Source organism: Oryctolagus cuniculus, chromosome 19 (assembly GCF_051225735.1).
Source record: "Oryctolagus cuniculus isolate XC-2025 breed Fujian yellow rabbit chromosome 19, ASM5122573v1, whole genome shotgun sequence".
In the NCBI taxonomy this organism is placed as follows: Eukaryota; Metazoa; Chordata; class Mammalia; order Lagomorpha; family Leporidae; genus Oryctolagus; species Oryctolagus cuniculus.
Genome location: NC_142885.1, coordinates 8267358 through 8282482, shown reverse-complemented (window position 1 = coordinate 8282482; position 15125 = coordinate 8267358). Strand labels below are relative to the sequence as shown.

The 15125-nt window shown below is 61.5% G+C and overlaps 1 protein-coding gene across 5 annotated transcripts in view; it reads left to right on the top strand.

The window, feature by feature from the left end:
* SMURF1 (SMAD specific E3 ubiquitin protein ligase 1) overlaps positions 1 to 15125 on the top strand; it is a 107846-nt gene extending 92721 nt beyond the window's left edge. For 2 of the 5 annotated variants that reach the window (XM_051847769.3, XM_070064391.2), the window contains exons 8-19: positions 367 to 451; positions 744 to 821; positions 1526 to 1672; positions 2379 to 2577; positions 3580 to 3683; positions 6911 to 7025; positions 7994 to 8172; positions 10158 to 10295; positions 10726 to 10846; positions 11273 to 11474; positions 12142 to 12226; positions 13298 to 13542. In XM_051847769.3, the coding sequence (XP_051703729.1) occupies positions 367 to 451; positions 744 to 821; positions 1526 to 1672; positions 2379 to 2577; positions 3580 to 3683; positions 6911 to 7025; positions 7994 to 8172; positions 10158 to 10295; positions 10726 to 10846; positions 11273 to 11474; positions 12142 to 12226; positions 13298 to 13397 (1553 nt within the window). In that variant the 3' untranslated portion in view covers positions 13398 to 13542. Of the gene's footprint in view, positions 1 to 366; positions 452 to 743; positions 822 to 1525; positions 1673 to 2378; positions 2578 to 3579; positions 3684 to 6910; positions 7026 to 7993; positions 8173 to 10157; positions 10296 to 10725; positions 10847 to 11272; positions 11475 to 12141; positions 12227 to 13297 lie in introns of all 5 variants that reach the window. The other 3 variants (XM_051847770.3, XM_051847774.3, XM_051847773.3) reach the window with 3 other exon arrangements.

The window sequence follows — 15125 nt, the reverse complement described above, 5'->3', positions numbered from 1 at the left end:
GGAAGTGGACGTTCTAGGGGGTGAATACCACAGCGAAGCGCGGTGGTGGCAGGGCGGCTACTGGAGGCGCTCTGGACGGGAGTGTGGGGGTCCCCGAGGCTCGTTGGAGAGAGCAGCCCCCATGGTGGATGATGCTGGCAGGGAGGGCCATGCAGGGCGGCGGCTCAGTGGGGCCACGGTGCAGGGAACGTGAGCTGCGAGGGAATATCTGGCCGGGGCGTGGACCTCGACAGAGGCGGGCAGAGGCGAGCCGCAGCCTTTGTCCGCCTCCTCCCTGCGGCTTCAAGGAAGCTTAGCGTCTGTGCGAAGGTCACCAGAGTCCTGGGCTTGAACCTGTCTAAGTGTCTCCCCTAATTTCTTGCGCAGAGCAAAGAACCACAGTGCAGGGGCAAGTTTACTTTCTGCACACACAGACCGGAGTTAGCACGTGGCACGACCCCCGGGTACCCAGGTAGGTTTGCCCAAGGGCACGCGGCAGAGCTTGAGCAGCGTCCTAAACTCAGAATACTCGTGAGCGACGAGCTGTCTGGGATTGGCTTCGGCTGAGTCGGGGTGGGGGGTGCACTGGGGTCGCTGGCCGGGAGACGCCACGTGTGGAAGTTGATTGCCTGGTGGATCGTGACGGTCTCTCTGCTTTTCTTGTTGTAATGTGCATAAAGTTTTCCGTAATAATGAGTTGCGAAGGAAGTGTACAGACGCTGTGACCCTTTCTCTCTTCTACTTTACTGTCCCTATCGCCTCAGTCCCTTGGGGACCATTCCTGGGGGAGATGAAGCTTTTCTATACGAGTTCCTTCTCCAAGGCCATACAGCTGAGCCCAGGTCAGAGAGACCCCCGCCCCACCCTGTAACGGAGTTAAGTTTCTTTTCGCTTTGCTTTGCTTTCCTCTCCTTTATTTTGTTTTCTTCCTAGACTAGCATCACTACTTAATACGATTTCTATTCATGATTTGTTCCATCTGAGAGTACGCTTCCTGTCTGTGATTTTGCAAGTCTATGTTGAGTTTATGATTCAGTGTCTCTAATCAGCGTGGACGCATTACACCTGCAGTGAATGACCGAGGTGTTTTAGAACCCCCTGTAGGGAACGGGCAGGCTTTGGGGCTACTGGAACAGCGTCGTGGTCGGTAACGCCACGCTCCCCTCGGCCTGGGGGTCGCAGTGAAATTACCGGTCCCAGGCTTGGCAGGAGAAAACAGTCGCTTGACAGGAAGGCAACTCCAAGAGGAGGTCACCTGGCGCGGGTGCGGCCGGCGGAGCTGTGCGCGCTGCCCCATGGTCAGCCCCCAGGAGCGCTCAGCGAGGAAGCCTCCGGCCCCGGGCGTGGCGCTGCACCCGAGAATGCAGGCGTTTTCCCACCGTTCTGAGAGTCTGACCCCTGGGGAGGCCCTGTTCCCTGCCATCGCTGTCTGTTGGGTGTTGCCGCGGTCCGTGGCACCCAGGCCCGGACCCTGGGCCTCGCCGGGGCCCTCGGTGGCTCCCGGCGCCGCAGCTGGACGCACCTGTCTGTGTCTTCGTCCCCATAGAGACCTCAACAGCGTGAACTGTGATGAGCTCGGCCCGCTGCCCCCCGGCTGGGAAGTCAGGAGCACGGTTTCGGGCAGGATCTACTTCGTCGACCACAATAACCGCACCACGCAGTTCACGGACCCGAGGCTGCACCACATCATGAAGTAAGCCTGCTCGAGCGGCCGCCGCGCCCGCGGAGCCCCTGGGTTGTACCCATCGTCTCTGGGTGACGCGGGCCTGGGCACGGCCGTGGGCCCGCGGTCGGTGTTCTCCAAACGGAGCTTCCCACGGGCTCCTGTCGCTGAGCTCCCGTGAGCGGCGAGGCCTGACCCAGACAGACGCCCCCTGTCGCCTGCTCGTGCTCGTCCCTGTATCCTGTGGAAGTCTGGGCGTTCAGGCGCGGGCTAGGAGCCTCTCGGGGATCAGGACGCGGGGTGGCTGCCGGTAGACAGCGCTCGGCCATGGGCTCTGAGCGTGCCGCCTCCCTCCGCCGTTCATGAACTCTAGAGTTTCCCATCAGCCCTGCGCCACACTCATGCCCAAGGCGGGGCCTGCCGGGTGCAGGACGGGCCCTGGCCAGTTTCCCCGTTCATCTGTGGTCCTAACGGACGGGCCCTGGCCGGTTTCCCCGTTCATCTGTGCAGGACGGGCCCTGGCCGGTTTCCCCGTTCATCTGTGGTCCTAACTGACGGGTGCAGCGAGTGGGCATCCCCGTGACCGTGCCCTCCGCGACTTGCCTCAGGCTGATGGTGGCTGGCAGCCGTGCCGGCCCATGTAGAGAAGCGAGGTGGTGGGTGACAGGCTCGCCCCCGGCGCTGTGGCGGGCAGGGCGCTGCTGCTTGTGGGTGACCTGGCCACTCCCCTCCGCAGTCACCAGTGCCGGCTGAAGGAGCCCAGCCAGCCCCTGCCCTTGCCCAGCGAAGGCTCGGTGGAGGACGAGGAGCTCCCTGCCCAGAGGTACGAACGCGACCTCGTCCAGAAGCTCAAAGTCCTCAGGCACGAGCTGTCGCTGCAGCAGCCGCAGGCCGGCCACTGCCGCATCGAGGTTTCCCGAGAAGAAATATTTGAGGTACGGGCTTGCGTGTGACTGCCGGTCAGGTGGAGCTGCGGAGCCCCGGGAAGCCCTGGGCTGGTGGGCGTGCCCCCCCAACCCCCGGGGGGGCAGGGCCAAGGCCTGTGGGGAGAGGCGGGGCTGCACTTGCTCTCAAGGCAGAGCCGAGCACGCGATGGTCTCGGGGCGCCCCTGCTCGGCACGGCGACTGGTGGGTGCTCCCGCAGTCCTCCCGTGCGTGCAGCGCTCAGGGCCCCCCAGGCGGGCTCTCCTCTCAGAAAAAAGGGGAGCAGATCAGGCCATGCCCTGCCCCCCTGGTGGGGGTCATGGAAGGGCTGGCCCGCAGAGTCGGGGGGAGGGCGTGGACCAGACAAGGCGCCCGGTTTGGCACGTGGAGCAGACGTGGATGGCTGCCAGGGATAGCAAGGCGCTGAGCGATCGGCACTGTGCTGCCAGGTCCCTTCTCCTCGTCCCTTCGGCCTCCTCGTGGTGGCATTGGGACTGCGTCAGGTTAAGCGTCAATCAGGGGGAGGTGCGTTCTCCCTGAACTCTGCAGGCGTCCCGGGGGGCGCCGGCTGGTGGGTGCTGGCCGTGCCTGGGGCGGGCTGCTGTCTCTCCCTGAAGCCTGCTTTCCCTGTGCCACTGGGCAAGTGGGGGAGTCTTTCCCGTCACCTACGAAAGCAGGCCCCGGGCTCCCTACATTCAGACTTGAATGAGACATAAATTGTTGGGGAAGAGCATTGGGATCAGTTTGTGTCGAGAAAGCCGGCTCCAGGGACCACAGTCGTCCTCAGTCCTCGGTGACCGTGCCGAAGGCAGCGTCGGTCTCCGCGAGGCCTGCTGCCACCTGCTGCCTGACACCGGCTTTGTCTTGCTGTCACCTCTGTGGGGGCAGGGCTGCTGGCTGTCCTAGAAGCCGCGTGAACACAGGACCCACTAGAGCTTCCCTGGACGGGGCCCCGTACCCAGAGCTGTGAGCCCCGCGCCCGCCGGCCTCTGAGACTGTCCCCTCTCACGTAGGAGTCTTACCGCCAGATAATGAAGATGCGCCCGAAGGACTTGAAGAAGCGGCTGATGGTGAAGTTCCGTGGGGAGGAGGGCCTGGATTACGGCGGCGTGGCGAGGTGAGGCGGGGCCTGCGCGGCTGGCAGCGTGCCTCAGGCAGGTGGGGTGCCCCTCTCGGAGCGCCCCCGGGCCTCCGCACTTCCCTGCAGTTAGACTTCCAGAGAGCAGGTGCACGGCGGCATCAGGACGCGCTTCCTGTCGAGCTAGAACTCAACTTGGAAGCCCAGCGCCTTGTACTGTCGTGTCTGAGCCTGAGACGGACGGACCTGCTCCCGAAGTTCATGTGCCAGGCGCCTGTGTTTGCTCCTGAGAGGATTTCCCAGGGGGCAAAGCGGGCGGGGGGGGGGGGTGGACATTACGATTGTGTCGAAGGAATTTGGTAAAGTAAGGATTGGACGTTTTGTCAGGATACGTCAGGCAAACGATTGACCGAGTAGCAGAGAACAGAACCAACAGCAGTTCCCAGGTCCTGTCCTGCCCCTGTCCGCCGGCCAGCACCTGCCTGAAGCGTGCTGGTCCCTCAGGCGCCGATGGCCCGAGAGACGGTGTGGCGCGGATTTGACTTAGTTGTCTGGCCCCCAGTTCCGAAGTGCCAGCGTTAGCAGTGTCTCTGTGGCCTGAGGCAGCGTGCCAGCGCCCTTGGTTTTCTGTCTGTCGCCGAGACACCTTCCTGACCCCCCTTTTCCCAAGAGGACTTCCATGCTCCTCGTTCTCCGCCCGGCATTCGGTGCCGCAGCCTCGCCCGTTCATCTTGCTCAGCGGGAGAGACGGGGCGCTATGGCGTGCTTGCCAGTGTGGACACTTGGACGTTCCTGAGTTTCCTTCTTCCCTTACGCGAGGCTTCATTTTTTAAAAAATCCTTTATGCCTCTCATCTTTTCTCTTATTTCCTATCTCTCTGCTTTTATTCCCCCCTTCTACTTTCTGAGAGTTACAGAGAGAGTTAGAGACAGAGAGAGAGGTCTTCTGTCAGCTGGTTCACTCCCCAGATGACCGCAACAGCCGGAGCTGTGCCGATCTGAAGCCAGGAGCTTCTTTTGGGTCTCCTACGGGGGTGCAGGGGCCCAAGGACTTGGGGGCATCTTTCCACTGCTTTCCCAGGCCATAGCAGAAAGCTGGATCAGAAGTGGAGCAGCCGGGACTAGAACCGGCACCCGTATGGGATGCCGGCACTACAGGTGGCGGCTTTATCCACTAGGCTACAGCGCCAGCCCTGGAGAGCACCCTTACGCTCTATTTGCCCCATGGAAATTGTATTCATTCATTCATTAACCAGTGAATACTTACTGATGCTGGACCTTGGCTGAGGCATACAACAGTGAGCAAAGTAACCCTGCCGTTCGTTGACTCTGGAAACCGTGCCTCTCTTTGACCAGCTGGAACTTGGGTTCAGCCTTGCTAACACCGCTCCGGTCTCCTCGCCCTGGGTGTGGGTTTCTGTGTCCATGTTCTCAGGTGAGCGGCTTCCCACCCGGTCATCGTGTCTGTCCTAGCCGCCCACACCCAGCTGCTTCCGAGTTCGGCTCTAGGACCGTGTAGAAGCTGGAGGTGTCTCAGGGGCTCAGTGTCTCCACATCTTTCAGTTTCCTGCCGGTGTGAGGTGTGCCTGGGCACCCCTGGGAGCAGCAAGGCTGGCTGGGCACGGCTCCACGCCTCCTGCGCGTCCGTGGCGGGTGCTCCGTGACCAGAGTCTGCACGGTGCTGTCCTGGCCGTGCCGCCGCCTGCGGTGTGCCCTTACCGTGTTGCCTCAGCCCGCAAGCTCCTGGTGTCTGGCTGGGGTTGTGCCTGCCCCAGAGAACTGCAGAGGCGTTCGATGACCTTGTCCAAACAGCGTGGGGAAATGGGGTGAAAGGACATTTATTTTGGTGCAAGAGCTTCTGAAATCCGTTCATGTTTCATAATGCTGATTTCACGTAAACTCTCAGGACCCCCGCCCGTCTTGCACGTTTATGTGCGCACTGATTATCTGCCGTGAGAATCGGTGCACTTGACTTCCTGGAGGGGTCGAGGTCATGGCCGTCCGCTCTCTTTCTCCTGTTCCGTGTCCGGGACACGTGGAAATGCACCTGTGCCCACCCAGGGCGCGGTCGGGGCATGTGCTTCGTTCTCCTCACTTCCTGTCTACACAGCTGTGGAGCCTTGGCTTTTTCCGCAAAAGCTTCTTCTTCTCAAGTCGAAATCCCCAAACCCAGGGGTGACTCAAAACACGGGCGCTGAGCCGTTGTGTCTGCCGCTCGCTGCGCAGGGCTCGCGGTCTCCGCCCTCCAGGGGGCCGGGGGGGGGGGTCCACTGGGACGCGTGCCTTCGCGCAGGCTCCTTGGGCGACTGTTTGCATTCGTGCTGGTCCTGTCTCATTCTGTTGGTCAGAGTAAGAAATGGTGCAGTAACCCCAGGGCTGCTGTCGGAATGCGGTCGATCCGTCTGACGGGAGCTGGTCGCAGAGCTGCCCCCGGTGTCCCTTGAACTTGGCCTTGGCACGGCCGGACCACAGCAGCTGAACCCTATCATTGCACTTCTCACTTTGATTTATTTTTAATTTTGCAGGGTTATCTTTTGAAATATTGAAAAGATTCAAGCATGAAAAGAATTTAGGAAATAACTCGTACCTAGTACCCCATCCAGATTTCGAAACTTTGAGAATTAATGTTTTTAAGTTATGAAAGTGGTAAATGTTTATTAAGAAGTTAACATGACTAGGATGAGCAGAAATTGCCCCTCAGCCGTCCTTCCTGTACTTCCCCAGACTTGAATGCGTTTCATGAAGTTCACTGTAGGGAAGGAAGACTTGTTCGAGAGGCGGGTAGGGAGACCGAGAAGGGCTCAGATCGCCATCCGCCATCCTGGAATGCCTGCAGCAGTTAGGGCTGCGCCAGGCTGAAGTCCAGGGCTTGGAACACAGTGTGAGTGACAGGGACCCCGGGACTTGGGTCCCTGCTGCCTCCCAGGAGGCTGGATTGGGCCTCAGATGGGGGGTGTGGGCATCTCGGCCGCTGGCCCAGATGCTTGCCCCTCGCTGCAGACTTAAGATCTAGAGATAAGTAGGAGAAAGCATGGGGACGGCCCAGAGCGCCAACCCCTAGCTAACCACTGCCGCGGTCTCGTGCCGCGCTGCTGTGGGCTCCTAGCGTGCTGCTGACCGCGTCGCCGGGAGTGTGGCTTTGCAGTGTTCAGAGAACACCCGTGGCAGGGGAGGCTCGGGTGTTGGCGAGTGCTTGCTGGGCCCCTCCTGTGTGCCATGGGTCCCCCAGACGCGTGCGTCCAGCTCTCTGCTGTGTTCTCTCCCCAGGGAGTGGCTTTACTTGCTGTGCCACGAGATGCTGAACCCCTACTACGGGCTCTTCCAGTACTCCACGGACAACAGCTACATGCTGCAGATCAACCCCGACTCCTCCATCAACCCCGTGAGTGGCGGGCGGCTTGGGGAGTCTCCCCTCCTGGGCGTGGTGTCAGGACAGCAGGGGAGCTGGCTGTTGACCGAGGGTGACGGAAATGGCCGCTGCCTTAGTGGCTGATCAGCCACAAGTGTGGCCCCGGGAAGCGAGCCTTACTCGCCGTGGCACGGTCAGGCAGGAGCTCTGCTTGAGTACATGGATGGGAGGGAGCCTTTGGAAGGGAAGGCGTGGCTGATCTTCCCAGGGGGTGGGGCCTGCCTCGGCTCGCGCGTGCTCACTTCCTCTGCGCGCCTGTTCCTCCCAGCTCCCAACTTCTCCTCCTGCTTGCGTGTGGGCTGGGGAGGGTGACGGGGAGGAAGCGGGCTCCATGCTCTGCGGCTGTCGGAGGGCAGCGAGCAGGAACAGGGCCGGCTCCCCAGGCGTGGACTGCCTGGTGCACGGGTCCTGCGCTGAGAAGCCTCCCAGCTCGGCCAGGTTCTCTGCTCTCGTCACCTCAAAGTTTGCAAAAATGTTTGAGCCGGGGACCCTGTATCAGAAGAAAAAAAATCTGTCTTAGCTGCCTACCTGTTTATTCAGAATGTAGAGGGACAGATTTTCCGACTGCTGGTTCATACTCCAAGTGCCTGCAGCCTCTGGGGCTGGATCAGACCAAAGCCAGGAGCCAGAAACTCCATCTGAATCTCCCGTCGGTGGCAGGGGCCTGGCTCGGCAGTGGAGCAGCCGGGACTGGAACCCGGCGCTGATGTGGAATGCGGCGTATTAGTGGCTCGGCCTGCTGCCTCCCCACCCACCTGTTACGCAGCAGTTAAGGGGTCTGAGCATGCAGAACGCTTTGCTGCTGTGTACAGGCGGGCTCTCAGCTTTGGCCGCTTCCCCAGAGCTCTGTTTCGTGGGTAACTGCGTCCACGTGTGGTTGCTCCGGGACAGCTCTTGCAGCCCTTACCTGACAGATTGGTGTTCTCTGGTGCCCCCTGCAGGACCACTTGTCTTACTTCCACTTCGTGGGTCGGATCATGGGCCTGGCCGTGTTCCACGGGCACTACATCAACGGGGGCTTCACGGTCCCCTTCTACAAGCAGCTGCTGGGGAAGCCCATCCAGCTGTCGGACCTGGAGTCGGTGGACCCGGAGCTGCACAAAAGCCTGGTGTGGATCCTGTAAGTGCCCGCTCACGCCTGCGACGTGCTCCTCAGTGCCTGCCACGCCACGCTTAGAGGGCCAAACGTGTGTGTGTGTGACAGGCAGAGAGAGAGAGATCTTCCACGCACTGGTTCACTCTCCAAACCTGGCCCCAGGAACTCCAAACACACGGGTGCAGGCGCCCTAGCACTTGGGCCATCGTCGGCTGCCCTCCCGGGAGCACTGGCCTGGAAGCAGAGTAGCCAGGCCAGATTCTGACCCAGCTCTCTGCTGTGGCCTGGGAAAGCAGTGGAAGATGACCCAAGTCCTTGGGCCCCTGCACCCACATGGGAGACCCAGAGGAAGCTCCTGGCTTCGGATTGGCTCAGCTCCGGCCATTGTGGCCATTTGTGGTGTGAACTGGCAATCAAAGACCTCTCTCTGTGCCTCTCAAATAAATAAATTTTTTTTTAAAACATCAGGGTTTTGTGGCACAAAAAACTTTGCTATCCATGCCTTGGTTTTCCACGAACTTTTTGGAGACTGTGTTTTGGGGATGATATGAAATTGGAAAAGCCATTGCAACCAGACAACAAGCAGATTTAGCCAGAACCACGGTACCAGTGGCCCCACTTCCGCCTGGTGTGGATCCTGTAAGTGCCCGCTCACGCCTGCGACGTGGTCCTCAGTGCCTGCCACGCCACGCTTAGAGGGCCAAACGTGTGTGTGTTTGACAGGCAGAGAAAGAGAGAGATCTTCCACGCACTGGTTCACTCTCCAAACCTGGTCAGGCCGGAGCCTGGCCCCAGGAACTCCAAACACACGGGTGCAGGCGCCCTAGCACTTGGGCCATCATCGGCTGCCCTCCCGGGAGCACTGGCCTGGAAGCAGAGTAGCCAGGCCGGATTCTGACCCAGCTCTCTGCTGTGGCCTGGGAAAGCAGTGGAAGATGACCCAAGTCCTTGGGCCCCTGCACCCACATGGGAGACCCAGAGGAAGCTCCTGGCTTCGGATTGGCTCAGCTCTGGCTGTTGTGGCCATTTGTGGTGTGAACTGGCAATCAAAGACCTCTCTCTCTGCCTCTCAAATAAATAAATTTTTTTTTAAAACATCAGGGTTTTGTGGCACAAAAAACTTTGCTATCCATGCCTTGGTTTTCCACGAACTTTTTGGAGACTGTGTTTTGGGGATGATATGAAATTGGAAAAGCCATTGCAACCAGACAACAAGCAGATTTAGCCAGAACCACAGTACCAGTGGCCCCACTTCCGCCTGGTGTGGCGGCCCGTTCCTCTTCATGACCTGGTTTCTTTTGTCATTGCCTTGAATTGCAAAGGCTTGGCCACAAATGGGAGCAGGCGAGTCCTGGGGCCTGCGTGGCGTGGGCGAGAGGAGCTGTCCTCCATGTCTCCAGGCATCTGTGCAGACGAAAATCACTATTTAGTCACCCTTGCTTTAGAATCACCCTAAACACTCTTCAAAAACTTGTTTATTTTCATTGTATTCGAAAAGCAGAGACAGATTTTTCCATCCATTGATTAATGCCCAAACTGTCCACGACAGCTGGGACCGGAACGGCTGAAGCCAGGTGCTAGAAACCCCACCCAGGTCTTCCACGTTGGTGGCAGGGACCCAAGTCTTGAGCCATCACCTCTGCCTCCCAGAGGGTGTGTGAGCAGGAAGTGGAGGAGCTGGGACTTGAACCAGGCACGCCGATGGGGGAGGGGCGGTTTAACTGCTTTGCCAGTGCCCATCCCAGAGCAGGAGGCGCAGGGACAAGATGAACCCGAGGTGTTGCAGGCTCTGGTGGAAGACCTGGGCCCCCCCGGGGCCTGCGCTTCCCCTGCCCTAGCCTGAAGCAGGGCCTCCCCCTGTGAGGGCCAAAGGCTGCGGGGAGTGTTTGCCTGTCTCCGGGTCACAGGCTGGTGGAGACACCCCTCCTGAGAGCACCTGGCCCCACACTGGGTGGTCCCGTCCGCGGTGCTGCCCTCGCTGCCTCCCTGACCCCACCTCCCTTGGGCAGGGAGAATGACATCACGCCGGTGCTGGACCACACGTTCTGCGTGGAGCACAACGCTTTCGGGCGGCTCCTTCAGCATGAACTCAAGCCCAACGGCAGGAACGTGCCCGTCACGGAGGAGAACAAGAAAGAATACGTCCGGTAATGGCCCCTGCGCGGGAGGCTGCCCGGCCCGGGAGCACCTGCCACCACAGCCTCCTCACCAACTGTCCACGGGGGCTGTGCATGGAGGCGCCCGGGTGGTGAGCCCCGGGGCCAGCAGCGGGCCTGGTGGGTTCCCTGTGGTCCCTGGCAGGGCTCCCGGCATCCTGTCACGCACCTCTTCCCCGGGGCACAGACCGAGGCCCCTGCACTGAGGGTCAGAGCACGTGGGCCTGCCCAGGGCGTCCTCGCACAGGCCCGCGATGTCACTGTCACAGGTTAAGCCTCCCCTGGTGTTCCCAGCAAAGGAGCAGCCTGCACGGGGCCTGACTCACCGGGAACGCAGAGGGAGGCTGGGCCCCAGCAGGGGGCGGCGGCTGCACCTGCTGCCCCGCCCCTGCGGCCGGCCTCCAATGGCGCCTCCCCACAGGCTGTACGTGAACTGGCGGTTCATGCGTGGGATCGAGGCCCAGTTCCTAGCCCTGCAGAAGGGCTTCAGCGAGCTCATCCCTCAGCACCTCCTGAAGCCGTTCGACCAGAAGGAGCTGGAGGTACGCGCGCCCTCGCCGCGGCCTGGACGCACCTGAGGTCACGGCTGGCGCCTGTGCGGCCACCTGCAGCAGGGAGGGGAATGAGCCCATGGGCGAGGCCCTGGGAAAGCTGGAGGGGAAATGGGAGAATCCCCCACTATGCCGGCTCCCCCTTCCCCTCCCCCCTCAGCCAAGGTCACGGCCTTGCCATCTCCTCTGGTGGCCCCGGCCTCCCTGTCACCGCCACAGTGCCATGTCGCCTGTCTGTCCCCAGCCCCGGGGACTCAGCTGATGTTGAGCCCCGCGCCCTGGAGCTTTGAGGATCCCAGGAGGCGGTGTGATGCGGGCTGCAGCTGCCCTCGTGGTCCCCGGGGGTGGCACCAGACGCCCGCTGCGGGGTGGGCTGCCCCCTTCTGGAGCTCAGGCGCCTTGGAACCCCCTCCCCAGTTGATCATAGGCGGCCTGGACAAGATCGACTTGAACGACTGGAAGTCGAACACGCGGCTCAAGCACTGCGTGGCCGACAGCAACATCGTGCGCTGGTTCTGGCAGGCGGTGGAGACCTTCGACGAGGAGCGGAGGGCCCGGCTGCTGCAGTTCGTGACGGGGTCCACGCGCGTGCCGCTCCAAGGCTTCAAGGCCTTGCAAGGTGACTGACGTGGAGGCGGGGCTGGTGCGCAGGTGGGGTGGGGCACCGGAGCTCCCCCGGAAAACTGAGGCGCTGTTTGCTTGGCTCTCGGGCCTCTAACCCGGCAGGCGCCCCTGGAAGCAGGCACGGGGTCCCCACCGGGCAGCTGAGGGGGAGCCAGCTGCGGCCCCACGGCCTGGGCTGCGGGTGAAGCCCATGGAGTCAGGAGCCAGGCCCAGGAGAGCATGGCCCGCTGGCCCCGTGCCTGGGCTGGGCGGCAGCTCACCGAACTCTCGGTTGCCGTGGACCTGAGGGGACCTCAAAGTTCACGGAAAAGTGGAATCCAAAGCATGAGTTGAGAAAACCGCATGGATTTCAAGAATTCTTCACCACCAGAAGCTCCTATTTGTGATTCCATTTTCTGTGACCTTGACAGACCCCTGGCACAGACCAAGGACCTGGAGTTCCCAGCTGCCCCCGGGAGGCCAGGCTGAGCCCCTACCGTGGTGCCCCCTGCTGGGCCACCCAGTCCTTCCCAGCTCCCCTTGCCACCCGTGAGCTGGCTGCCCAGGCACTGCTGTCCCCGCGACACAGGCGGAGCCGAGCCACCAAGCACACGGTGCCCGTGGGCGAGGGCGTGGGCACAGCCTGCCTCTGAAGCGCAGTAACTAGAATGTTCTACCGTAAGGTTCCACAGGCGCCGCAGGGCCCCGGCTGTTCACCATCCACCTGATAGACGCCAACACAGACAACCTCCCCAAAGCGCATACCTGGTAAGAAGCCCCGGGCCTGCGCCTGGTCCCGGCTGTTTGCATGTGCAGGACTGTGTGTGGTGAGCACAGGGTTTCAGGTGTTTGTGCCCCCAGGACACGTCAGGAGAGGCGTCCTGGCTGCCGCGCGCACAGGCCTGCGGGGCTCCTCCCACAGTGGGCGTTTCTGCGCCCCGTTTCCCGCCTTGGACCTCCTCCCTTGAGGCTTACATGTTGCTAGCCGGGGCGAAGGATTTGCAAAAACCCACTCTGCGCACACCGCGCATCGGCCCCCTCTGTAGGACGAGCCGAGCAGGGGCCCACCATCACGTGGCCAGGGCGCAGGCCTGGAGGGTCCTCTCTGGAGCTGAGAGCCCCCAGGTGGGATTCGGGTGGGTTACCTGACTTCCTAGCCCGACTGTCCGCATCTGTGAAATGGGTAACACACGAAGGCAGGCCCGGGGGTGAGGGCGTCGTGGCCCTGCCTCCAGAGTGGCTGTGGCGCTCAGGACCGGGATGTGCCTGCGGGCCCGCCAGCCCCTCTCCTCTGGCTTCCGTGCGGTGATGGTTCAATGCGTAAGTGGCCATGGGGGACGCTCCAGGAGCGCCAGCCCTGCACCGCGAGGCTTCGTCGTTGAACGCCGGGCCGTGCACCTGTTACAGGAGAGCAGCCGTGTTACCGAGGGCTTTCTCTGCATCAGCCCGGGAAGTGTACGTCCCCCGGAAACAGGAAACCACCGGGCATCTCCGACTCTCGGGGCCTGGATGTGGTGGTGCAGCACCTTTGGGGAGCAGTTTGGGTCTCCCCGAGAACACAATTTTGGTCTCAGATCAAGGCCCAGGGGACTGGACAACCATGCAGTAGGTGGTTAGTGGGGTCTGGATTCCCGGGACAGAGAAGTGCCTCCCCCCAAAGACAGAAGACGAGCACGCCCCAAGGTGTGGGCTTTGTTCTCCCACCCCAGGGCCTGCCGGCCTTCAGACTGCTTTTGCTGCGGAAGCCGGGAAACCGTTGCACTGGGGGGGGGGGGGGGGGCGGGACTGGGCTCACCACTGAGCCTGTCCTGGCCGTGACGCCGGCGCTCTGTCCCCCAGCTTTAACCGGATCGACATCCCCCCGTACGAGTCCTACGAGAAGCTCTACGAGAAGCTGCTGACCGCGGTGGAGGAGACCTGTGGGTTTGCCGTGGAGTGAGGAGCAGCCCAGGCAGCCGACTCCAGCTCACGCCCACCAGACCAGCGTATGCGTCTGTGCGCCTCCCGCAGCGCGGGCGGAGGCCCTGGGATGGCGGAAACCCAAGGGACAGGGTCGTCTCCCTCCTCCTCCCCGGGGAGGGAGGGAGCAGGGACTTGGGTTGGTGGCTCCCACCCGTCATCTTGGTCACAGTCCTCTCCCCTCCATCACCCATCAAATAAAGCGGCCGGCGTAGCCTCTCGCCCCAGTCGCACGGACGCTCTGCGGGGGTGGCCTGCACGTGGCGGCCAGGCTCGCTGGCCCCGCTGACTGAGGGTCTGGAACCGGCCGCTGGTGCCCCGCCGGGGGCCTGAGGTCCGGGCTGTTTCCTGTCCGGGAGCCTGGCTGAACGATGTCTCCCACCCCGAGACCAACTCCCCCTTCTTCGCCGCGTTCTTTATCCCATGGGAAGGTTTCTCAATGAGTCCCACGCGAGGAAGCGACCAAAGCGCAGAGCAGAGCAGCGGGTGGTGGGGAGACAGAGGCAGGCAGACCCGCCCGGTCCCTGTGTCACAGGCAGGGGGCGCACACGGTCACACTCGCCCGGGTGTCTCCTGGGCGGAGCGAGGCCACAGCCAGGCCACCCCAACGTTTCCAGCCCATTTCCACTGCGCATAGAAGTTCAACAGTGTTCGTTTTCACGAAGCGGCCCAAGTTCTGTGGACACGGGTTCCCCGGGGGGGTGTGTTCTCTTGTCTGGGAGCGGGGGCGGGGAAGAGTACAGGGTAGTTCATTCTCAAGACATTTCACTGCTGTCGACTTTGAGTTGGGCCCTGGGCGTCCGCCGTGGCCGCCCTGGCTGCTACCGGGCCTACAGGCGCAGTCTGGTTTGCGGGGGGGGCTGGGGTGGGCACGGGCGCTGCACTGCCTGCGTTGCAGGCTCCAGGGTAGAAGGTGGCCCAGGTGGGCCTGAAGGGGGAGGAAGATTCCATGCGTTCCGAAGTCCCGGCGACCCCGTGGGCCTCGTTCCCAAGTTCTGCCTTGCCTGTCGGCTTCTGCGGCTCCTTCCCGTGGGGCCCCAGGCCCCAGCCCTGCGGTAGTATGCGAAGGAAGCCAGGGTCGCGTGGCGAGAGAGACTGCGGGGCACTGCACTGCCGGAGCCTTCAGTTCCTACCATGGTTTGGTCTTCAAACCACCCCAAAGAACGCCGTGGCGGGCATCTGGTCCAAGCCCCCGGTCGCTCCACGTGGACGGGTCCGTGTGATCTCGTGTGTCGTCCCCTCGCGGTCCCGGGCCCGCCTCACCAGCGGTCGTCAGCCGACACTCAGGGATGCAGCCAGCCACCGCCCTGCCAGGCGGCGGCCGGGGACGCCGTGGGGACAGGCGGAGACCAGGGTGTGCCCACGGCAGCCTTCCCGAAACATAGGATGAATTTTTAAAATTTGCTTATTTTTGTTTCTCAACCACTTTATAATGTATTTTTAATTTATTTTGTAATGTCTTGTTTTTAAGTATTGCTGCTATCCTTGTTAATCTTCCCACTGTTTTTATTGCTGATTTATTTTGTGAAAGTTGTACACTAATGTTCTGTTTTATGTCAAAATCAAAAGTATTTAAAGAAATCCTAGTTCTATTTAATGTGGTCATGGAGCCCGCTGGAAACACAAAGCAGACAGCGACTGGCACACAGGCTGGCCCCGGGAGGTCAGGTTCATTTTGTTACATATGCAATAAACTCACCACTTTCCA